Here is a 26,049-nt window from a genome sequence, read left to right on the forward strand (position 1 = left end):
GCTCCTCCAGCTCCAACCCCTGACACAGGCAGGGACCCCTTCCACTGGAGCAGCTTGCTCCAAGCCCCTGTGTCCAACCTGGCCTTGAGCACTGCCAGGGATGGGGCAGCCACAGCTTCTCTGGGCACCCTGTGCCAGCGCCTCAGCACCCTCACAGGGAAGAGCTTCTGCCTAAGAGCTCATCTCAGTCTCCCCTCGGGCAGGTTAAAGCCATTCCCCTTGGCCTGTCCCTACATCCCTTGTCCCAAGCCCCTCTCCAGGTTTCCTGCAGCCCCTTCAGGCACTGGAGCTGCTCTCAGGTCTCCCCTTCAGGAGCCTTCTCTTCTCCAGGCTGCCCCAGCCCAGCTCTCTCAGCCTGGCTCCAGAGCAGAGCTGCTCCAGCCCTCTGTTCTGATGAAACCACACCTTATATTTCCTAAGTAAATCAAATAAATTGAGCTTCTTACACCTCAGAGCTCCTCCTAAGAGCCAGGCTGGAGCTGAAGCAGGACAAAGCACTGCACCCCTTGGCCACAGAGCCACCGGGTCACACAAGCAGAGAAACCATTCAAACAGTAGCTTGGCTGTGGTGTCCCAACCACAAAATCATATGTTTATTTTTTGTTTTTTTTTTTCCACCACTTTTGTTGTTTGTTGTTGTCATTTTATTGATAAAAACTACACAAAAACTAACTGATCATAATAATTAATTAAAAAAACCAAAACCCAATGTTACACATTCTCCTGTGGTTTAGAAATGGCGTCAGCCAGTGAGTTGCACCAAATACTCTTTTTGCTTTGAAAGATTTTTCCTTCTGATCCATTCCAAGCACAGCACTTCCATTTTGGTTCCCCAATGTCCATTAATTTTGCTCCACAAGCACCGCTGGACTGGAAATAGGAGTCGTTATTCCGTTCCATGTTTTCCCCTCTTATTTTTTTAGAGCCCGAAAAGGAATTATAGTGTCAACAATGAAGCACAATGAAGATAGGCAAAATCAAAAGCACCCTCCATAGTGTACAGCCTGTGTCTTAAATGTACATGCACCCAAGTTTCTTTGTTTCTGCTGCATCAATTGCCAATGTCCTTTTGGTTCAACATAAGCCTTAATGCCCATGTCTGAAGGTTGAAGTATTAGTGCTTGACCACTAAAAAAAAACACCCCCGAACCAACCAAAAAGAAACCAAAGCCCCAAAAGAAAAACCAGAAAATAGAGATTTATCTGTTGTTGCTTTAAAAAGAACAAAAAATATGAGACAGATCTTTGTCGAGTAATAACCACTGAAGAAGGGACCATGGTTGACCCACCCTACCCAAGCCCTCGCCCTCCCCTTTTGTTTTTACCTGTGGTTCTCCTTCCCTGGAACCGTGCAATGTAGAAAAATCAAATATACAAACAAAACTCTTAAATCCATCCCTTTATGTAGCTAGAGTGAAATCTATTTTTTTTTTCTCTGTTTTGTTTTAATAAGAACTTGACAATCTCTCTTTAATATTTACATTGAGGAATCTGTTTGAAAGTTTAAAGCAAAGAAAATCCTGAAGTTCTCAGTGGGTCCTGCAAGGTCGCGCTTGCACAGTCTGCGGAGGTTGCTTTAGCCCCTTCCCTTTGTCTCTGTTGGAACATTTGTAACTGGAATGGTAGATTTGAGTGTCTTGCCCTGGTCTCTTCCGAGACGAAAAGTCCCCTCAAAAGAACTCCCACTCTGCCCCTGAAGAGCTTGTCTCCACTGTTAGTTTGGTATTCTCTCAATGTAAATGGCTGGAGCAGCCGAACGCGCGATTGTAGCTATGAAGCTGTGGTCTCGACTGAGTTCCAGGTTGGTTGTCTCAGCCTGCTCCCGGGACATGGCATCGTAGCCCTTATTTACATGGAGAGGCTTATGAGCTTGGCAGTATCCGATCACCGGCTGGTCGTAACTGTAGTAGGGTAAAGTCTTCATGTGGTGAGGAACCTGCACCAGAGAAACAGAGATCAAGAAAGAGAAAGCTGTAAATGAGGTGCTCAGGCATGCATTTGTACAGCATCTATCACAGCACGGCCTCAAACCACCTGGGTGCTCAGCACATCCACACTCATCACACCGAGATAAACCTTTGAGGCTTCTAGGTTGGCTGAGGCCCACGCACATCCCTCTTGAACAGGACTGCCTACATCTGTGTTAGCCAGTGGATCCCCACTTGAGGATGGACCTAGTATCTGCTGCAAGCCTGCAGTGACCACAGCCTCCTTCTGTCCCTTCTGCCTACAGAAGCTGTGGCTGCCCCATCCCTGGCAGTGTTCAAGGCCAGGTTGGACACAGGGGCTTGGAGCAAGCTGCTCTAGTGGAAGGTGTCCCTGCCTGTGGCAGGGGTTGGAACTAGATAAGCTTTAAGGGCCCTTACAAACCAGTCTGTGATTCTGTGATTTGCTGTCTGAAGTCAGGTTAGAGGGGACTGCTCTATCCATTTCAGCAACTGTGCTTGTGGACAGACTCTCAAAGCAGTCCTGAGTGCTGAATTCTGGCCTGTTTTGGACAATCCGGCTCTGAAAGGTGAACTGGAAGCTGCTGGTAGAGCCATAGAATGGTTTAGGTTGAAAGGACCGTAAGATGATCCAGTTCCAATGCCCTGCTATGGGCAGGGACACCTCACCATAGACCATGCTGCCCAAGGCTTCATCCAGCCTGGCCTTGAACACTGCCAGGGATGGGGCAGCCACAGCTTCTCTGGGCACCCTGTGCCAGCACCTCAGCACCTTCACACGGAAGAGCTTCTTCCTTCTATCTAACCCAAACTTCCCCTGTTCAGGTTTAACCCCATCACTCCCGTACCCCTTGTCCTTGCAATACAAACCTGTTAAAAACTGGCCCTTCCTCCAGTGCCCTGAAAGGGGCTGAGCATTTCCAGAGATCCCAGCCCAGCCTGAGCATGTCAGAGCACTGGGGAACCCAGCTGCCAGCACATGGAGCTTCCAGCCCAGCTGAACACGTGTTTGTCTCTCTATGACCAAGCTGCCTGCCCCAGGTCACCATCTCCTCAGGTCTTTCTCTTACAACCTCCCCCAGATAAACACTATCAAAGCAGCTCAACAGCGCTGAGCAGATGCACACCTTGTGAAATGGTCACGTAGCTGAGCTCTATCCTGAATCCCATCTCTCTGCTTCATGGAAATAACTCAGAAACTGCCAGCCTCCCCCCCAGCCTTCTCCCTTTCCCATAAATGATCTATGCCTGCAAATGTTAATCCTGCAGCTAAATATTATTTATGGCCCAGCATCAGCTACAAATCTTTGCAGATAATTTTATCATCTGCAAGAGAGGAGCTGATCAAATAGCAAGAAATATGCTCTTAGGGATAAAAACACACTGCAGGAGATACAGGCAAGAGTTTATTGTAACACAGAAAGCCTAAGCTCATTAGAGCTGCAGATATCCTACACATAATTCAATCTTCTAACAAATGCCTTTTTATTTTCCATGCCCAACTTTAAGAGAAGACTACAGAGCTAATTTATCACAAGCTTCCATTGCAGGGCATGGAATCACAGACTGGTTTGGGTTGAAAAGGACCTTAAGATCATCCAGTTCCAACCTGCTGCCATGGGCAGGGGGGCCTCACACCAGACCAGGTCACCAAAGGTTCTTTCCAACCTGGCCTTGAACACTGCCAGGGATGGGGCAGCCACAGCTTCTCTGGGCACCCTGTGCCAGCGCCTCAGCACCCTCACAGGGAAGAGCTTCTGCCTTATCTCCAACCTGAACATCCCCAGTTTCAGTCTGAACCCATCACCCCTTGTCCTATCCCTCCAGTCCCTGATGAAGAGCCCCTCTCCAGCATCCTTGTAGCCCCCTTCAGACACTGGAAGCTGCTCTGAGGTCTCCACACAGCTTCTTTTCTCCAGGCTGAACAGCCCCAGTGTTCTCAGCCTGGCTCCATACAGGAGCTGCTCCAGCCCCTGAGCATCCTCGTGGCCTCCCCTGGACTTGCTCCAACAGCTCCACGTCCTTATGATGTTGAGGACACCAGAACTGCACACAGTGCTGCAGGGGGGTTTCACAAGAGCAGGACAGAGTGCAGGCACGCTTGGCTCAAACAGGTACAAAAAAGCAAGGGCATTAAGACTAACTGTAAGCTTTGCAGGGTTAGAGTTCCTCCTGCATTTGGATCCTCTCAGCAGCTCAATTCCTCCCTCTGCTTCTCTGCAGAATACTGGAGAGACTCCAAACCTGTTCCACTGGAAGGAATTCAGCTGCAAATGTTGTTTTACGTGACAGCTGAAAGGCAAGGATGCAGAAGACAAGCTGCTGGCCAGAATTTGATGGGACAACTGTGTTCACTTGTGGATCAAATTCAGCCACAGTAAGAAACTGTGACTCCCTCTGGATACAGGGATATCTACGCCAATGCCTATCAGGGCCTGGATATGTCCTCAGCCTTTAAGGCAGCTCTTTATGCTTCTATAAAAGCCAAGGACCATTTGTGTTCTGGAGAGCTGAGAGACTGAGGTCCCAGCTTTACAGCAATAATCCACAGGACATTAACCTGGGTGCAGCACTGTTTGCTTGTTTTCTCCCTTTCTCCATACAGGAGTCAGAAGGATCAGGATCTCAACAGCATCCCTATAACAGGGGATGAATACGCTTCCTTTCCAGCTGTTTCTCTGTGGTTTTATATAGCTTGCTTTCACTTCAAAATCAGGTTTGTGTATGCCTCAATCACATTAGGAAGGGTCTCTGTGCCCTGTGGGTGGAGAGAAAGGTGTAAAACACAACACAGGTGTACTGGGCAACGAGGGAATGAAAAAGTTGCAGGTTAATGTGTAGAAAGCATTTCTAGGGTAATGAAGGCCAGCAATGGGTTTGCTGCTCCCCATTTTCAGGCCTGGCCCTTGTATGACTCTTTTCAGTGCTAGATCCCACCAAGGGAAGTAAAACAACAATCACAGAATCACAGACTGGTTTGGGTTGGAAAGGACCTTAGGAGCATCCTGTTCCAAACTCCTGCCATGGGCAGGGACACCTCACACTAGACCACGTCACCCTAATCATGTCAAATGACTGTAAGAGCCATAATCCTTAAGGTACCTCCAGTAAAACTGGGTTAAGAAACGCCACCAGCACCCCCCAGGTTAGCTCTTGCATTGGCTCCAGAGTCAAGGTAACAACCACAGAAAACATGCAACAAAACAGAACCTTCCTGATGGCAGTGAAAGGCTCCCAGAGGACAGTCCCACAGAATGAAGGGTCCTTTCCTTCCCTGAAATACCTTCCCTGACACAAGACTGGAACTGGATGAGCTTTAAGGTCCCTTCCAACCAAAACCAGTCTATGGGTTTCAGAAAGACACGAGGGATCATTTTCATGTACAGTGAAGGGACCCCACCTCAAACCTAAGCCCACAAAAGCTCTTTCAGGACACAGCCTCGACTGTAGATGCAGACTACTGCAGATGGGGGCACATTTGTGCCACCAGACTGGCACAAGTCAGAAGGATGGCAAGTACTGATGCCTCTGCTCATTAAACAAAGCTGGTACTAATCGGATTTCTTCTGATTCAGAGATCAACAAAACATATTTAAGACTACCTAAGATACTGAAAGTTAATTTTATATGTCTTTTTACTCCAGGATCTGAAGCAGCTTCTAGTTTCATTATAGCTATGGAACTAATACCTGAGATACTGAGATGTGACCTTGGAGAAGCCATTTTATGAGCTGGAAAATGAGAAGATTAAGTCCTGTCCCTACTTGCCCTTAGAGAGTAGAGCTGGTTGAGGCAAGGGCTGTTTGTGCAGGGACTAAACCAACACAACTGTAACCTAAGCCAGGATCTTTCAGCTCCTACGGTCTCCAAGAGACGACAAAGCAGAGGAGGAGAGTGAAGAAAATCCAGGCAGGTCCCTAAATACCTCAGCAAACAAATACAGCCTCTGGGATTGTGTCACCTCTATCTCAGGGCCTTTGCCATGGAAGGCATGTTTTTCACTAGCTGGAAAATGGAAGTAAGGCTGAAAATTACCTGCCAGCAAATGAAAGGCAGAGCCAGGAGCAGAACAGGGATCCTCCAGCCTCCTCCACGCTGCCACTCACCACAGCCACTTGTGCTACAGCTCTCTTTTAAGTTTAGTTCTGGACTAAGTTCAATTGTAAATGAAGATAAAGAGTTGCTTACATGGAAACAGCACAGATATAAAACTCTTTCTTTCCTATCCCAGACTGGTTTGGGTTGGAAGGGACCGTAAAGCTCATCCAGTTCCAACCCCCTGAGCAGGCTGCTCCAAGCCCTGCCTTGGCAGGTGAATTTACTGACTTATTCTATCAATTTCTGATAGAAGAGAAAGTTCTCTATAAGATGTCAGTGCTCAGGATTCATCCTGGACTCCTGCTGCAGCAATAAAGCCTGGAGTTTTATCAAAACAGCTACAAAAATCAGCATTCTTGGAATACACATCAGTAAAGATGTAACCTCACCTTATAGCCAGTGAATGCAGTGAGCTCTTAGAGACTATTTGGACTGGGGCCTAAGTGAGCATCAGGTGACCTTATTTAAAATACCATTCTCTACCACCTCTCACAGGATGTTAAACACCCTCATACACCCATAATTCCTTCCCTGATTCCTAACAGGATGCTTCAGCCAACCTGAAATTCAGCCCCGATATGAACTCTAAGGTAAGGCAGTTCTCTATCAAGTAATGCCAAGAGCCTTTACCAGAATGCCAAGCTCTTCCCACTGCAACTCCTGCTTCAGTACTTTCTTCTGTGTTCACAACAGACTCGGTGTAGTGAAGATCAGGTGAGGATCAGAGAGGAACTTTCTGCCTCCCTCAATCTGTTGCGAGATCTGATCACCAGCAGTCCCAGTTGGAATAATTTCCTGGTAAACTGCTACACCACCTTTTGGAAACACAGGTTTTCCAAACAGATCTGTTTCACGCTGGAAATATTACTGCTTTTTTCTTTATGCTCCATTTTGAAGAAGGATCTCTCACCATTCATCACCCTGCAGAGAAGGAAGCTGTCTTGAGAAACATGAATGGTCTCAGTGACTCACTACCAGAACCATCAGCAAGGGGACAGGAATATAACATAAGGCAGGACTGACAATCCCAGCACGGTTGCTGGGGGGATGGATGTGGTGGGATGGAGTGTGCTTTATCTTCTTCCCTGAAAGGAGAATGGTTTTAGGGCATAAACTGTCACAGGATCCTTAAACAAGTGACTGCTTTGGCAAGAACCTAAAGCCTAGAGCCTGGCAATAGAAGTGATGGATGTTCCCAGAACCAGACTTTCTCTGTTCTCTCAGTCTGGGCACTTTGGCTTCATACAGTCACTGTTTAAACACTGCACTTCATAGGTCTTCCATTCTGTCGATCCCGTTTTCAAAGAGAAAGAGCCCTCTGTTTTTAAACCTGAAGACATGCTCCATTCATCCGGGTGGAAAATGCAATCTGACAACCACCCCTGTCCTGCAGGAGACACCTTTCCCTTCCGAAAACCAAAACTGAAGCACGAATAAACTCAGGCAGTTGAACATGATCTGCTTCCACATTTGTTGGCACTTTATAACCCAGGTAAACTGATTTATGTGTAAGTATCTGCCTAGTTAATGATTAAATGATGAAATTACAACTTTAGAAGTTGTCCATACATAGTGAAAACTCAAGAGTTACAAAACATAGAAGTTATCTTTTCTCATTAGTGCTAATATTTAGTCTCAGAACACCACGGCCTCATTGCTGAATTAGCATCATAGCTGTTGATAAATCAGAGTTCATTTTAAAGCCTACCATAATTTAGAGTAAAAATTAGCAAGATAAACTACCCCAGCTTTACGATTAGCGAAGCACAGCTTCACATTCGAGGTGGATGGTTCAAGCACATTAGCAGATAGAGCTGGCTTAAACTATGCCAGCGGATTGCACACTGCTGAAAAATCACGGTTCACAACTCTGGAACATCCCTTTGGAGTCAGCTCACAAAAACATTCCCGTTCAGGAGAAGGCCCAGCCATACACTTCCTATTAGACCCACTAGAAAGGACATTGAAGGTAGCTCTGGAATATGAATGGGTACCGGTTTGCTTCTGTTTCCAATGGGAGCAAACACAAAAGGGACTGGCTGGTTTTTAAAACAGCCCTAAACTCACTTCCTAAGGTAATTCCCATACTGACAAAAGAATCCAAATCTCATCTATTGTAGTTCAGAGGGCTCAGTTCCGAGGTGGGGTGAGGCGGTTACTGAGGCTGTCTGTGCGACATCTCATGCTTGTTTCTCATGTGAAGGTCTTCACAATCTTTAATCAGCTCAGGTTCTCTAAGAGCTACAGATCCGCTGGGATCTGCCTGAGGTTGGTGTGCCTACATAAGGCATGAGGCACGGAGCAAGAGTCTTTTGGTAGCTTGAACTGTAGGTGCAATTCCCACAGTCAAGCTCCTGCAATTTCACGTTCAATTTCCTTCCCACTCCAGACAGGAACCACTTCTTTGCCTCCTCCAGCTACTTCCTACCCACTCAGATTAATGGTCTAAGCACTCCCCCATGGTGAGGAGAGAAATGAGAAGGAATCTTTAGTCTCTAGGTGAAGGTCCCACATTGCACGGTACTGAGCCCACAGCCCCAGAATCCTTAGTGACACGACAGGAACCCCCAGCTTCTTATCACAGACTGGTCTGGGTTGGATGGGACCTTAAAGCTCATCCAGCTCCAACCCCCTGCCATGGGCAGGGACACCACCAGAGCAGCTTGCTCCAAGCCGTCCCCTTTACATACAGGAGCCTTCCCTTCTCCAAGAAATTGAGGACATACTTCTAAGCGTCCACAGAGGGTTGGTGTCCTACAGGGATAGCTCCTAATCTCTTGCACTCTTGTACACACATGCAAAGGTGCATGTATGCTCTAAAGTGACAGTGCTGTACAAAGTAAGCTTGTCTTCTAGTTAAAGCACATTACCTCTGCTGATTCACTTCTCTGAAGCCTTTTACATTATCTTATGCTTACATCCACCACAACAGTGCTACAAACTGGTCTTACGAGCACCCTACATTCACTTAGACTTGGATCCTACCAGTCCAGTTGGAACTGTGGCTAATGCAGAGTCCTGCAGACACTGCTGAATCTGTTTTTGACCAAACCAGAGAGTGCATTTAGCACCCTGCAGTTTCCTACCCAAACCAAGCAGTGAGAGGCCAGGGTAAAGACTGCTCTCCTGACCAGATCTGAGCACTAAATCAAGGTCTTTAGAACCAAGCCTGAAGTCTTCAGAAGGATGTCAGGGTTGGGCACAGGACAGCTTCTTCAATGCATGGAATGGAAGCCTTTTCTTCCTGTTACTGACAGCAAAGACACCATTCGTAGCAAGATGATGACTATGATTCTTTACCAAACATTAAGCTGGAGATAAAAGGTTGTGGTTGGCAGATCTCACACCTTGTCCTGGTAAAAAAAAAGGGTATCAGTGGAAATCTGGAGCCGAACTACTACAAATGACTGACAGATGGGTCATTAACCTCCCTCAATTCTTGTGCTTCTAGCTGGAGAAATGGGATCCCAAAACTGACACGGACTGTCAGAGCAGGGGTGTTAGGCTGACAGATGAGGAGAAGCAGCAGAGAGGAGACAGAGGGCAGACGGCAGCGCAGCCATCAGCTCCTCCTGCGCGTCCTATTAGAGGTCTATTTATAGCTCATAAAAAGTTAACTGATAATTAATAACTAGAGAAATTAAACAAACATCATCGTGTCAGATATGATTATAAGCATATTAACCCAATAAATTATGTCATGTTAATAGGCAACTTTTGGATAGATGGGGCTACATAATACTCTGCAAAATTGATTGATTTCATATAAAACAAAGATAATTAGAGCGTATCTATTAATTTCTGATGTGGCACTAAAATATTCCCCAACTTTTTTAAACCGTCCATAAGCAACAGAGGCTATCCTATAAAGACAGGAATTGATGATTTATTCATCCTTGCAGAGAGTATTTCATGGTTTAAACCCCGATACAACATCACCCTGTCACTTCCACTGACACTATGAAGTGGATTTTAAGCTTTCCTGTCCATCCCTACAGATAACTTCCTAATCCTTCTACCCCATCACACAAATACCTTTCCCTTTAAAGAGGAACCTCTCCATGGGCTGTTTAACCAAGAGTGTTTTTCCAGAGATCAGGAGAAGTATCATGCACACTCCTCTGCTCCCTCTATGGGCCGATTTGATCTTTCAATCAGGAAATGAAAAGGTTTCCCTAAAGGAAACCCTGAGAAAGAAGAAAAGCCTTGTAAGGCTTGTTATTGTTCCTTGGGCAAAATATTTCCTCTAAATTGCTTTATGTGGTTGTTACGGAGTATCTGGCTCCTGACAAAAAGGCCCCACTGATGGAAAACTTCAAGTGAGATCCACGGTAACCTTCGATTTTCCGCCTTGGAAGGCCAATAAAATAAACAAACTATCCAGATATCTAATTGGAAAGCCATTAATATTGCTTCCAGTGCTATTAGGATAATTTCCTATAGAATTCAATAGGGAGAGAAGCCTGGTGGTTCAAAAATGTTTTTACATTGCATAGAGACAGATTAGTTCTTCAAAAGTGATGCAGTACGTTGTAGTAGTTACCTACCTAGATGCAAAAGAATCCTTTTGGGTGCCTAAACAGATGTACCTTCAAAACATAGAGTCTATTTTAAGGCAAGTCGGCTTGCATTTAGCCACTTTAAAAAGCTCTATTCCCCCCAGGAATTTCTGCTCCCTGTGAATTGCACCAAGAGCTGCAAAGGGAGGATCGGTTGTACTTAACCTCTCAGGACAAGGCAAAGGTCCACCTAGCCAAGTCTCCAAGGGATCAAGAAGAAAGAGTTGAGCATAGATCAGCAATCCAGTAATAACTCCCACAGGGCATTCTCCTGACCTCCAACACTCCCAGCTTCAGTTAGCTTTCTGAATTGCTGGCATTTCAGGCCCCAAGCGCTACAGAGCTGGACCTGTGATGTATTTAAGAGTCTGAAGCATCCTCCCAGCCTCCAGGTCCAGTGCAGTACTTGGGAAAAGGAAGGATGACAATAAGAGAAAAGGCAGAGCTGTAATCATGACGATGACAACCTGCTCCAGCCATTACAATAAATAAGTACATATTTAATATGATCATCTGATAACGTTGCTGCCACAGTGACAAATGAAGGCAATGGTGAATGAGTGAAGTAAGTCTTTGTCTCATATTAAAACACTGCCTTTTCATTCGATCTGCCTAAAGTTTATAGCAAAAGAACTCAAGGGCTTCTTTAAAGGTTTTTGAATACTATTTAAAGTTGTGCATGGATTCTGTACATCAAGAGACCAAAAATGTACTGCCTAAAGCTGGAGAAATGTGACTCAAATTGCACAATGCGCTGTCCTTAAGACATGAGTAGGGATAAACAAGGCAACGTGATGGCTTATGCTTAAAACCCACACCAGTGCTAGGAGAAAGGGATCTAGGGTGTCTCATCAGGCTGATAAAAGAAATGGAAGCTTTTGCTTCTCTGTCATCCAGTTAAACTAAACCCAGAAGGTTCTGTCTGGAGTCAGAGGCCAGTCTCAACCCACTGTTTGAGTAACAAAATGCTTAGAGCCACATTCATAATCGGCACTAATTCCCTTTAACATGGCAATATCAAATATGCAGGTAGTATCCAGCCCCTGCATCCCCAACAAGCTGTAACATGACAGAGTCCTCCTCCTCTGTCATCATTAAAAATTCAATGCTCAGCATTATGGCATTGGCTTAAGAGAGCAGATAATTTGATTTATGTTTCAGTCAGCTCAAGGCAATTTGAAGGGGTCCTTCTTTACGGAAACTGGGTGCCAAAGAGAAGAAAACATGAAGAAATCAGATGCTCACACTACTGTTTCACCTGATCTGGGGATCAGATGGTTACATCAGGCCATCGACACCCAGAGCTGTTGATATGGAACGACATACACCGAAAGAAGAGGAGCCAGCAGAGCATCACAACTGTAAACTGAGCACAAGTTTTGGGAATTACTCATTTCACCTGAGAAAACAGTGAGATAAATTCACTCCCATGGGAGAGATGAAAGAAACTGCTGGCACCACAGACCCTCCTGGACACGGGAGGGAGCTCCTATTGTACTGAATGTCTCAGCAGGGTTCTGTTCATGAGAAATCACAAGATTCTAATTGCCTCCCCTGTCTCCTAGCAGAGGAATCAGTGTGCGCTGACATACAGGTGGCACAAACGGAGTGGTGAGAGCATTAATCCAGGAGCAGAAGGGACGGCTCCTGATGTGCGGATGTCACTCCCATTAACGCTGACGGGAGCCGCGCGCCTACACCAAGAGGAAGCTGCAACCCCCCCTGTTTCCAAAAGGTGCTGAGAGATGACTCATGTTGGGGTGAGGATTTACATAAGCACCATCTTCCCTGAAAGGGTGAGCATCGGTCTCTGCCTCTTGCAGCACCATAAGTTAAGGTAGCATAGGGCTGAGCTCGAGGGAAACGTCTATTTTAGGCTGTGGGAGAGAAAATAATCCAGGGATGAGGATGATGAAATAAGCAGGAATGTGCCCAGCTGTGGGTGACACGCTGCCGGGTACCAAGGCTGGTGCCAGGGTTCCTTGAAGGCAGCAGCTTGAAGTCAGAAGACAGGGTGGAGTGGCTGGAATGGGACACAGCGTGGCTTAGGCGTGATGGGGAACAAACACTCAGCTCTTTTCCCAGCTCTGTTGTCACTGAAACCACAGACTGTGATGGGAGAGCACGTTCAGCCCATCAGCTCTGAGGAAAATCTCTCTACCTGACCCTCAGAGGCTCCCAGCCTACCTAGCTATAAATGTATTACTAGTAGGTATGGCTACAGAGCTCCCTCCCACCTACCTGTGTCAAAACAAGATGCTGCAGAGCAATACAGGCACTTTAATTAAACTCAGAGAAAGCCTCGAGACCCTTGGCTGTGAATTACAACAACTCACTGTATTCCTAAAGCCTCTCCTTTCCATGACAGGGCAAGCACACGCTGCCACTGCTCACCTATGACATGCAAAGGAGGGATGCAACAGCAGCATCGTCTGAACGGGCTCCTGGCATGGCAAAGGGGAGAAAGCAGGTCAGGGACTCATAGAGAACAGTGTTAGAGAATAAACACCAAACGTGGGGTCATGCTTCAGTCACCTACGGAATCGCTGTATAGCAGAGGGAAGCAAGCAGAGAATTAATGCAAGACTGTCCAGCATTGCAGGCAAGGGCACTGCACAATGATGACATTATTTTTTAATGCTATACGGAAAACAAATGACTTTTTCATTCCTCTGGGCAAGTTTTATAATAGGCAGGGAAATAATCAGCAAAGACGTACTCAAAATCCTCGAGAAAACTGGAAGAAAGATGAGTTAGAAAATCTTGCCTTAGCAATCTTTGCTGCCACAAAGCCCAGCAGATCAATTCAATTACTTCATGAAAGCAAAAACAATGGGAATAATTATTGAGCAAAAGTCATTGCTTTTAAAGCAGACAGGAATGCCTGCATGACAGCAGAAAACCAGCCAACACCCCCCCCTCAAACCACACGCTAAATCCTCAAAGCAGCCTCTGTCAAATGTGTAAGGAGAGTGCAGCAACTACCCAGGAAAACCACTGAAACACCAGAAAACAGGGTTTAGTGGTCAACCTGCTGAGAACTGGCACAGAAACTACACGGTCAAATGGCTCAGAAGTAGAAAGGCCAGATGCTCCAAGCTGCCTTTGCTCTGCGGAGATGGGCATCAGCACGTCTTCCTCACTCTGTCCCATTTCTAAGCACCAACAGAGCTGCTCCAGCCCCGGGTCCAGGATGGAAGAGCTCTGGGACTGCTCAGTGTCAAGATCACCCCTGTCCCCTTGGAAACAGCTGTCAGCTGGAAGAGCCAGAGCTGTAATTACCGGCAAACAGATTGGGATGTGTAAATGTGAGCGGCAGCCTGAGACCGGCTCTGGGAAGCAAGAAGCAAAGAGAAATCAAGCTCCTTCCCTGTGCAGCCGAGCACTATTGAATCTGGCCAGGAGAGGGCTGCAGAGGACATGGACTTCGGAGCCTGCTGCCTAATACAGACTGGCGTTTACACAAGCCAGAGCAGTCTCGTCCCTATTCTAATGCAATGAACATTAATGAGCAGAAGTAGTTGCTGCCCACTCGGACCGTTTCTGTGCACAGCAGTCGCGATGGAGTGTAAATGAAAAGAACCAGGTTCAAAGAATCCTGCTGCAAACTAAGATCTGCCCTGTGCCCTGGATTCTGGAAGCAGAGGACTGGCTGCTAGAAATACCTGCAGCTTACATCAAGGGAGCGTGCTTCAGCACTCGACCAGCCAAGCGTAAGCCAAATCCTTTCCAGCTACTTGGATATTTAAACTTGTTCTGTTGGGAAAGGGAATGCCAGTGGGTCCAAAGGGACAAAGAATTCAACTTTTTTGGAGTGTAGTACCACTCTGGTGCATTGCTGGTGTGGTGGAACATGGGGCTGCAACCATTAACAACCTTCAGCATGGGCTCTTCCCCTTTGATGTATCTATACCAGTTGCAAACACCTAGAACAAGTACCCAAGGCAAGATGCAGGTGGTATCATGACCTCATCCCCGACTATACAATAGTGAAAGAGTTCAGGAGAAGAAATATGAATAGATAACCAAGCCTCTCATCATCCTAAATCTGCTCCTTGTTTGCAGCGCCTGGAGGCCTCAACAAGACCTGCAACCACAGTGTGGCAACCAACGCTCAGGCACTGGGTAAGAGCCCTGGCCCTCAAGAGCTTGTACTCCAGACAGGCATGACAGATGAAGGGTGGGAGAAAAGCAAACAGCAAACAAGAAAGAGATCTCGAAAGTGATGCACAGATTGAGGGACAGATTTTCCCACAAGCTAAATACATGAATACAGATCTTTTATCCCTAAATGACTTCCCTCATCATGCGGCCACTGTGACTGTGTATCTATCTGTAAGCTGTACAGCCCAGTATGAGCAAACCCGCTGAGAGCAAGAGCTGGTGTTGAGTACACAGTATTCACAACAAACACATTTGAGGGGATTTAAGGTCCTCTCCAGCTCAAACCATTCTATGATTTACATCAAACCAGCTCCGGTCTGATCCTATAAACTCCAGTTTAGCTTCATCTCAAAAGGAGTCAGTCTCTGTTCTCTAAGACTGCTCTCAGATGTTAACTGAAGCACATTAAGGTTCCTTAAACCCCAAACCACTCAATGATTCTATGAATTAGACATGATCTTCCAATTCAGGAAAGTGAAACTCTGATACTGTGTCTATAGCCCCTTTCATTTCACCTCCATCCAATTCGACTGGTTTCTCCTTTATCCAGCCAAAAGGACTTCCCTATGAGGTGCTCTAAGTGTTCTGGTGATCAGCTCTTCCCTAAGTACGACCACACACAGTGCCCAGCAGAGCAGGGCAGCGATCACAGCAACACTTACAGCATCTGCTATAATCCACTAATAATCCCAACACTTAACAGAAGGGACACAAACAATGGGGGCCTTGGGAAAAACAGAGTCCTCTGCTTGCCACCTCACTTTAAATACAGAATACACAGCCTTTTTCTTTGCCCTGTGTGTTTTCCCACTCACATAAACAAAACCAGGGGAAGGTTATTTAAGTATCCATTAGTTTCCCAGTAACTGTTCCCTTCCTTATTCTTTACCCTGGAATAAAGTACATGGGCTTGCATCAAAACACAAAAGCAGAAAGACCAGTATATACAGTGATTATAACTGCCTCGACACAGTGCTCACTGCTCTGAGGAAGAGCCTCAGAGCCTTCATCTCCGTGATATAAACAAGCTACGCAGAAAGATGAGGTATGGTGAATGATAGTAATGCAAAGTACTGGTTCCCAGCTGGACAATGGTTGACATGGTTACCCTTTTCCTTTTTGTGCTCCAGGTATGTAGTAAGTTCAGCTTCAAAACCTTCCTACAATAGAACACAATGCCACGCAGACTCTTCCTATTACCACGGAGGAGAAGAATGTGCCATTGACAGACTTCTGTGCCCTTCTGAAGCAGAAGCGCTCCGACATCAAAGCTCACAGCACTCTGCTGCAATGGTTATTCACTGCGCCTTTGTGCTTGGGAACTAAAACATTTTTTATGAAGTTCTAAGGGGAAAAAAAATTATCTCCTCAAAATGAGTCTCTTGTAGTAAGTGCTGCAAATAATGAACAGCGGCACTGTTTCCTTTGGAAGGTGAACTGAAGGAAATGCACCTTAATGTGCATTTAAAGCTGGACCAGGTCAGTCTCTGAGATGTTTATTGGGCATAATGGAAACACTCAGTTGTCAAAGGAAACATTAAAAGCAAATTGACAGCCTTAGGTAGGATGCATTATTTAAACACATTTATCTAGCTGAAAGCAAGCAGCTGCACATTAGAGGGGAGTGTGATCAACCATGGCTCAATTGGAGCCTCCACCATATGGGTTTTGGCTGACAGATCAGGGACTAACTGGTTTGGAGGGGAATTTCCCCCTCTTTTGCAAGTGGGGCCTGGGCAGCATAACAATGAAGTAAATATAGCCTCGTGAAATGTCCTTTCATGGAGGGCTCTGCTGCCACTTGTTGACATTAGTGACAGTTCTCACAGCACACCTGATGCACTGTGGATGTGACATTAACGGCACAAGGGCAGTGCCTGTGCTCAGCCTGTGCTGAAGGACACAGAATCATTCATAGAGGAATGGTCAATGAAGAACGTTCACAGAATCCCAGCCTGGTTTGGGTTCGAAGGGACCTTAAAGCTCATCCAGCTCCAACCCCTGCCACGGGCAGGGACCCCTTCCACTGGAGCAGCTTGCTCCAAGCCCCTGTGTCCAACCTGGCCTTGAGCACTGCCAGGGATGGGGCAGCCACAGCTTCTCTGGGCACCCTGTGCCAGCGCCTCAGCACCCTCACAGGGAAGAGCTTCTGCCTAAGAGCTCATCTCAGTCTCCCTGCTGGCAAATTAAAGCCATTCCCCTTGTCCTGTCCCTACACGCCCTTGGCCAAAGCTCCTCCACAGGTTTCTTATAGCCCCTTTAGGCAGTGGATCCCCACTTGAAACATAACACAACCCAAACCTACTTTTTAAATGCAGCATGAAATATGAGTAATTCATGTTCCCTTTGTGATACATGCTGTTGCTGTAACTCTCTGAATTTTGGGGAGAAAAAAGTCTCCAGCAAAAGAAGTTGACACAAATATAGGAGAGAAGAGAACCGAATGACCTGCATATACAAAACACTTGAATGGTCTTCAGGCATTCCCAGCATTCAATTCCAAGCATTCTATAGCAGAAACCTTCTAATATACATTTGGTAGAAACTACATAAAGACAATATATGGCAAAGCATGTTTGCTTCTGGTTTTGGCAAGGGAGGGAAGGGACAGTTAACCACTAACCACTGCTGACTTACTGATAGCCACGGAATTCCTTAGGCTTGTTGGAGTTGCTTTGGTGTAAAACACTGTTTGACCAAGCTCAGTTGACGAGGCCCTCAGTGCCATGGGTTAGTGGTGGTCTTGGCAGTCCTGGGGTAATGGTTGGACTTGATGATCGTAAAGAGCTTTTCCAGCCTGGTTGATTCCATGATTCTATGATGATCTGTGCCCAGAGCACAGAGGCTGCCACATGGGATCTCTGGTCCTAGTGTGAGACCTTGAGGAGCTTGGGTAACACAACACAATTCATTCTGGTCCTCTGGAAGAGTAATAAGGAGCTTTGCAGTTGATGCTGCTGGCTGCAGAATGCCCTCTCAGGCATAAAAAGGACAACAAATTACTTTCTCCTTTCCTTTCTATGGAAATCAGACCTTTCAAGTGGTGGCAAACACGATCATCGAGCCACAGCATCGCTTCTGTTCCTACAGTTGTACTTTACCCAGCTAAGATGCAAGGCAAGGTCCTCATTCTGCAACCTTCATGCTTTCCTGAATATGAATAGTCATTTGATAACCAACCTTAATGTTGTATTACGAATACATTCTGTATAAAAATAACAGCCACAAAACACACTGAGGCCAAACCTCATTTCATTCAACATCCACTGTGAAAACAAACTACCTCAACCCCCCCACCCCGTCCCTGCCTTTCCCTGTAGATCTTTGTGTACCAAAGTCTGTGAGCACAGACCTGTTAATGCAATTAGTACAGTTCATTCTGTTTATTCTATTTATACAGTTTGTTCATTATTCTGTTCTCTGGCAAATGAGCTCCATGGCAATTGGAGCCTACGCTGGGTTATTCTCACTAAGTAAATCTCTAGCTCAGTGTAAGCAGTATGTAGAGGATGATGACTCCATCTTCTCAAACCCCCCAGGAAACACACTTCTGTCCCTGAGGAGCTGATGGGCAGAAGAGGGACAGTACCATTTTGAGGGACCACTGAACAGAGCCATTGTGAGAGTGAGAACTTCCTTTTAGAGAACTGGAACTGGCTAAAATTCCTTTGCAGAGGTTTCTGCTCAGTCTGGTTTAGATTTTACAAGCCTTTTTAATTGATCCGGTTAAAATAGTGTTCCTCCTTCCAGTGAAACTGTGTAATCCTTATAAAATGTAATAGCATCTTGTAAGGTTACAGTTTTCCTCTCATCTCCCCTCAGTCATCTCTCCTCAAGCTGAGAGATGCTGTTCATTTACTATCTACTTCTATGTAAGCCTGTTCATAACTCTCATCTTCCTACTGCCTTTCTCTCTGTTTTCCAGTTCTCCTAGATGTCCTTTGAGGTGGGTGGCCCAGGACTTCAGGAAAGCCTCACAATAAGTGAGTAAAAATAATGATGTTTTCGGGTTTATTCTCAACTTCTTTTCTAACCATTTCTACCAGTTCAGTCAACCACCACTGAGCTGCCTTCAGAGAACTGTGCACAGGGATCCCAACACCTCCCTGAGTGGCAACTTCTGTGTAGCTTGTAAGAGCCCTACTGAACAGAAAGAAGATATTATACTTGCTCCTTTTATTATTCTATGACTGATACAAGCAGTAGACACCCACAGTTGTTGGCTCGGTAATTCTATACTACAAGAGTTCCTAGAAGCCTGGAGTGAATACATCTAGCTCTAGGATATTGCTGTGTTGTAAAACCCCCGCTACAACACAAAGTTTTCCAGATGCTTCAGGGAGTTGTGTTTTGGCTGCTCATTTCCATCAAGTATCATGTGGCTGTCCCATCCCTGGCAGTGTTCAAGGCCACACTGGAGCAAGGTGGTCTAGAGGAAGGTATCCCCGCCTATGGCAGGGAATTGGAACTGGATGAGCTTTAAGGTCTCTTCCAACACAAACCAGTCTGGGATGCTTTGATTCTATCTTTACTGAATCTGAAACTAGAAGCTGAGCCTGTTTCCATATCATTATGTAAAATGTATGCTTATATTCTCTATACACACAAGCAGAAGTAAGGATAGGGGGCTCATACTCCTTACGCTGTGTTGATGCTGTAGATTTACTCCTGATTTATACTGGTATAACAACCAAGAGGATCATGATGCATGTTTTGATGTGCACTGGGAAAACTGCAAACAGCATTCCATTTCCATCACGGAAATCTGATGTCTCTGAAACTCCAGGACTGGTAAGATAGGGTGTGAGCAGTAAAAAGAGGTCCAGAACGTCCCCCACTGCTCTGTAACCTCTTTGTACTAACCACAACCAGCCTCATTGCATTTCTTTGTTCTTTGCCATGGTAACGTGGGATTGCTTTCACAGAGCTGGTTTTTAACATTGTTTAATAAATGCAAAAACCTGTTGAAAGGTTGCTCATCCTAAAAAGCAGTCCTTCACATCAGAACACTCCATGCATTTCCTGCTAAACTATGTGAAAATAGTAGGCTGTTTGAGGAATAAAGGGATTGGTGTGCAGTAGCACTATTACCACCACAGCCAAGTTTCTGCAACCAGGATCATGCATCTGAGTACAGAATCGGTGATTTTGTACCTTAAACTGTTTTTAACTGGGCTGTGCATCACCGCCTCTAACAGCAAACTCATGTTTCACAGAGGATTTGGAGCAGAGTTACACAGCGCTGAGCTATTATCTTCAAAAGCAAGTCTGACCCTACCGAGTTCAACTCATTTCCATCAACTGTTTGCCTCCTACAAAAAGCTGCTTCCCATTAATTTGTGTTCTTTTGATGTTATCACATCACATCCTGAACTCACAGTACTCAGCTGTCCCTACTCATCTTTAACTTCTTTGTCCCCGGGGCCTTCTTGCATCCCCTTCCCACACTTTATCCCCACATCTGCACTCTTCTTGGTCCCACAGCTGCCCTTGGGAAATCCTTGTACCCAGAACTTGGGAGTAAGGTTTTTATTTCTAAGCTCTTTCCAGTCCTTAGCCAGGGCTTGATCCAAACTCAAGAACAAAACAAAATGAGCAAAGTTAATTCCAGTCCTGTAAACAACCCTGGAAAGAGCTTTTAGGTTTGAGACACTAATGTAGATGGGCAGCATTTAATGCAAGTGGAAGAGAATTAACTTGAAGGCTTTCCAAAGTCTGATATTTATGGATACAGCACTTTTCAACACGTCACACACAGCAATAGCCCCAGCAGAGCACAGGGAAAAGCAAACTGGCTTCTGAGTGACTGGAAGTGAGTAGATGCTTACGCTGCAAAACCCTCCTTGCTGACACCACTAGAAGATGTGTCTGCTGCTTGGGATGGATGTGTCTCTCAGGGATCCATTTCAACTCACCACAACCTCCCATGTACCGTATTTCCTTGTCTTTCTGTCACCGAGGTTTCTGCTGTCTCATCTATATGGTAACACTGGCTCTCAGCTTCAACACCACTCAGAGAAAAGGCAGCCCTCTATTTCCTATCAAGCAATGGGAAGGGGGAAAGCAACTCCATAGGCTGCACCTCTCACTCAGTTTGATGGAGGTTTAACCTAGTGCTGGCTTCCTTGGCTAGGCAAGGAAAAGTCTCTCCACAAAAACAACTTTGGCTGGAAAATACATTGTGTAAATGAGGCAAAACACGACCAATTTAGTGCTGCTGGAGTTTTACTGTACATTTCCAAGTAATTTCTCCTCTTCTGTAGCTAAAGCTGGAAAGGAAGCAGTTCCTTATGTATATCTTTAGTTCATGTTAATATATAGATAGGAAATATTTATATGGAGATGGGAAATATATTTATGTTGTTCAGGACATAAAAGCAAACTAGTCCCCTATTACAATCAATGGAAAAGTTACTGCTACCGTTACTAACTCACAGGCTCTTCTTCAATGTAGATATGAAAATGTGGATTCAATACAGAAAACCTTGGAATTTCAGAATTCAGAGATCATAGAATTAATCCTGGGATGGTTTGCATTGGAAGGGACCTCAAAGCTCATCCAGCTCCAACCCCTGCCACGGGCAGGGACCCCTTCCACTAGAGCAGCTTGCTCCAAGCCTCTGTGTCCAACCTGGCCTTGGCACTTCAGAGCTGTTTTTTCAGAGCTCCAGTTCAAGTCAACATGCTGAAATTTCTCATGGAATTCCATGAAAATTCCATGGCGTTTTAAACTGGAATTTGTGCTCAATTAGGAATTCTTGCCTAACTTTGGAGCTGTCTGACAGTCGAGGCCTGTGCTGAGAGCAGCACAATGAGCTGCTCTATGTACCAAGCACAAAGAGATTACCACAATTGTCTTACAGATGTCAGGACCACATCACAGAACCCAAAATCAAAGATAAGAAATCACAACATTCTCCTATCAATGAGGAAGTGTTCTCTAGGGTATATTAACAAGGATGATAAGCTCCTGTCTCCAGCTGAGGATTGTTTCCTTCACAGGCCTTCCTACATGTGGGTGCTCAAACCCCTCCCTAAAGACTTTCTTGCTGGGATTAAGTGGTTTGTGACTGTACTCTTGAAAGCAGAGCGATGTGAAGAGTTTCCTTTATACTTTGCTAGGGATATTCTGTGGGGCATAAACAGTTTGATAAAGACGAGAACTGCATCTTTGATTTTTTCAGTTGACTCAAAGGACTACATTCCTACTACAGAGTCATCAGCCTTGTGATGCCCGTTTAACAACTGTCACATCAGTGATGTTACAAGGGCAACAAATGTCACAACGCTCCTCTCCGGGGGAAGCTCTTCCTACATTTAGGTTTACGCCAATAGGAGCAGAGAGCACACATACAGAGAGGCAGCAAAGAGATGTACTCGAAGAACAAACCCCAAGTACAATTACAGAAGCCAGCAGGAGCCCTCAACTTCAGGAGGGTGCCACTAAGTGAAGCAGCAGCAGCCCACAGACACACTCGGCGCGGCGAGAGGCCGATCTGTTAGCCAGCTAATTCCATTCTGTTCACAAGAAGGCAAACGACGTCGAGCGTGCAGTCCTCCTGGGAACGTGGGATGCTCCAGGGAGGGATCAATCCATTCGGCTCCCTGCACTGCAGGAGCTAATGAAGGCCAACAGGGACCATCGGGACAAGTTAGCTCTTGCCGTAGCAGGCTGCTACACCAGCGCGGTGCGCTCGGCTCCGAGCTCTTCTCTTGGTAGTGCTGCACCATGTGGAAGCAACAGGGCCTTTCCCAGGGGATCTGAGCTCCATCTGTGTCAGCCCATCACTGCTTGCTGCTGCTGCTTCCAAATAAATGGCACTTAGAAGAGTGAATGCGCAGCTCTTACATCATTAAGTGCACCCTCTTAGGTTCATCTGCTCCCTTGTTTTTATCTCCAAGGGCTCTCACAAACTTAGAAGAAGGGTAGAGAAAACTGAAGACCAGTAAAGCCCAATATCCTCTACCAAAACTGCTGACTTACCACACAGCTGGTTGCTAAAGACCCCGATTCTCCAGTCATTAAGGAAAATTTAACCCACCAACTTCTTATCTATTGATGAGAAGCAGCTTTCCAGTGACTTACACATCACAGACCGCATAGAATGGGGAAGAAAATAACTCCTAGAATTAAAGTAGCAGTTTCAAAAGGAACACTGCTCTTAGAGGTTCTTATTTCAAAGACACCCTCTGCAAACATGGAATTCCTTAAATAAGAAGTACATCTTAAGGTTTTGATTTAAATTTTTCTGCTTTGAAGAAATGGTTTCTAATGGCACCAGTAGCTAGAAATGATGACTGGGCCTCAGGAGACCTGCCTGTGTCTCAGCTGTGGTAGGTGTCTCTGGACAGACCAGTTCTTTCATTGCTTCTTGGGTTTTGAGGGTTTCAAACCAGCACAGTTTTCACCGAGTGCTTTGAGATACCCCAGTGAAAAGAGCTTAATATCGTGTCGAGGGTTCTGTGATTTCTGGTTGTAGAAGAGCAGCAACTATCTGTCCATAGAAGTTGTGAATGCTCCCTCCCTGGCAGTGTTCAAGGTCAGGTTGGACAGAGCCTTGGGTGACATGGTCTAGTGTGAGGTGTCCCTCTCCATGGCAGCTGGCATGGATGATCTTCAGGTCCTTTCCAACCCAAACCAGCCTCTGATTCTACGATTCTAGGATCTCAGTTTCAATGTCTAGCTGCATGCTAGTAACTCTATGAATACTTTACTTACTGGCATCACATTCTAGCTAACCACGAGGGCAAAGAACCAATAAAGGCTTGTAAAGCCTTTGGCAGATGTGCAGTGGAAGTGTGCAGTGGTACGTGTAGTAGAACAACTGCTCTGCTCCTTCAGAGGCCCAGCTTAGCAGGCGAGGGCTTCCTGGAGACTGATATTCATGCAACGGGCACATCCTCCTACACAACAATGGCTTTTCAATGAACAATCTACCAACAACAACCACTTTGAGGATAATTAGGTAATTAATTATATTTTCTAATCTATTAAGCCTTGATTGCTTATCAAAGCATTCAGCTGGATCATTTTCCTCTTGTCATTTCCAATTAATTTTGCCTTTATTTTTGGTAAGCAAAGGAAAAAGTCTCTCAAACTTCCTGGGGAATAGGGGCTTCAACAGAGCAGAAAGAGGAGCTGCTATTCTGTTCAAGCTATAGCTTACCAAGGGATGACGATGTACACACGATTCCACATAGGTTGGGTACCTGATAGCTAGAAAGTATGAAGTCATTATCTTCTTCATCAGTGAAAAACTCATAACGCTTTTATGGCTTTAATAATCCCTGAAGCTATGCAGTTGCCTTCACCACGGTGCAGGATTAAACACAGCAGCATGGGGTAATTAGTGCAATTAGGAATTAAACTCATCTGGCATCACATCTGCAATCGATACAGACTGATAGGGGATGCTGGAAGTGCTAATGAAATAAAATTAAAAATACCAACATGCTCTCTGACAGCAGAATCTTGCAGAGCTCCATCAGAGACCATGGGACTGCTCTGCTTCAGGAAACTGGAGATCCAGCCCCAGGTCTGTCTTGGTTGTTAAAAATCATGGCATGGTTTGGGTTGGAAGGGACCTTAAAGCTCATCCAGTTCCATCCCCTGCCACGAGCAGGGCCACCTTCCCCTAGAGCAGCTTGCTCCAAGCCCCTGTGTCCAACCTGGCCTTGAGCACTGCCAGGGATGGGGCAGCCACAGCTTCTCTGGGCACCCTGTGCCAGTGCCTCAGCACCCTCACAGGGAAGAACTTCTGCAGTTTTCTCACAAAATAACCCTTTTTGGCCACTAATTTTTCCTGGGACTTTCATTAAGCACAGAAAACAAGTGAATATCCAATAAGGGGGAAGAAAAACCTGGCTGTTGTGGATCTCGATTGTATTTGGGAAGGAATTGTTTGGGAGAAAACCCACACAGTTGTGCATGAAAGCACTGCTCCAACTAACTTTTTTACCCTGTACTAGTATCATAAGGCATTTATGAAGATGAAATTTGGTCTAACAATATAACATTCCGACCTGCTGAGGACTTAAACCTCTGGGATCAACCTGGAAGTGAACAGTTAGTAGATTCTCTTACATCCTCCTCACTTCTAACAGCAGCAAATTACAAGCCTTTTTGCATGTAGTCATGTATTAACTAATAAAAGCTAAAAGAACCAGCTTTCCTTCTCCTTGCTTCTTCTCCAGCTGAACCAGGAATGCTGCTGCATTGCAAACAATCCAAGCAAGTAGATGATTACCTAGTCCCTCATGGGCATATAATCCAGCCATAATGAACAGCACAGCCACAGATGAAGTGCTCTGCTTTGCATAAAGAAGTATCCACACAATGTACTACATACAAAATACATAGTGCATATGATACAGAAAATGTAATCTCAAATACATACGATGTACAAATACATTGTGTGTATAAACAGATGTCTGTGATTACTGTAAGAAAAAGTGATCCCTATATGAAATGAGATGTAAAACACAGCAATGAGACAGGAATTTGATGAAAGAGGATAATCTCACTTCTGTTGGTATGGATCCAAAGTCTCCCTGCTGACTGTGCTGTGAAAGCAGAAGATGTGGCTTGTCTGTTATTTCTGCCTTATGAGTGACACCAGGATTTCTCGGGTGCCTGTAGGAGTAGGGATGATGGCACGTTTCCTTCCAGCCATGGAGCTCTGACAGTTCCTTACATTCTTTATGGAATTGTATGCTCTCAGTTCAGCCCCAGGATGCTCTTCCTCAGGGCACTGCACTGCTGCAGTTGTGAAACCCTCTGCAACTCTAACACGATGCGCGGGAGCGCATTGCTTCAGTGGGCAAGCTGGTTACAGTTAGAGTGAAGCTGGGAGAACAGGACTGGAAAATCACCCAGCTGGGTACTGATACATCCCCTCTAAAGTACAGTCAAATGGAATAAAGCAGACAAAATTAACTGCATTCACTTCTGAGGATAATGAGTTGAAAAGATGCTTCATAAAATAAAATGTAATGCTAATTATGCTTTTATGGAACAGGATTATGTTGCCTTGCTAGCTAAGGGGAGTGGACCATCACAGCTAACACTCACTGGAGACACATGCTGTATTCCTAAACACTGCTTTCCTAACTCTTTGGACCCTGATGCACCATCGTGCAATACTTACAGCATGTTTGGGAACTTTACTACCTATATGAGTCCATGAATCATTCAGAAAGGCTGTCTTAGTAGCTGCAAGTTTCTATTCAGACCATCCATTTCTCTTGCTTGGCTGATAGCCTTGAGCACCCCAGGAGAAAGA

The 26,049-nt window shown here is 45.5% G+C and overlaps 1 protein-coding gene across 4 annotated transcripts in view; it reads right to left on the bottom strand.

Moving 5' to 3' along the window:
- Nucleotides 1–559: 559 nt before the first annotated feature.
- LRRTM4 (leucine rich repeat transmembrane neuronal 4) overlaps nt 560–26,049 on the bottom strand; it is a 280,017-nt gene continuing 254,527 nt past the window's right edge. For 3 of the 4 annotated variants that reach the window (XM_057402570.1, XM_057402569.1, XM_057402571.1), the window contains one exon: nt 560–1,936. In XM_057402570.1, coding sequence (XP_057258553.1) covers nt 1,715–1,936 — 222 coding nt within the window. In that variant the 3' untranslated portion in view covers nt 560–1,714. The remainder of the gene's footprint in view (nt 1,937–26,049) is intronic. The other variant, XM_057402572.1, reaches the window with a different exon arrangement.

This window comes from Pezoporus wallicus, unplaced genomic scaffold, assembly GCF_028554395.1.
Source record: "Pezoporus wallicus isolate ANWC-B61680 ecotype Strahan unplaced genomic scaffold, APGP_CSIRO_Pwel_v1 contig_2348, whole genome shotgun sequence".
NCBI lineage: Eukaryota > Metazoa > Chordata > Aves > Psittaciformes > Psittacidae > Pezoporus > Pezoporus wallicus.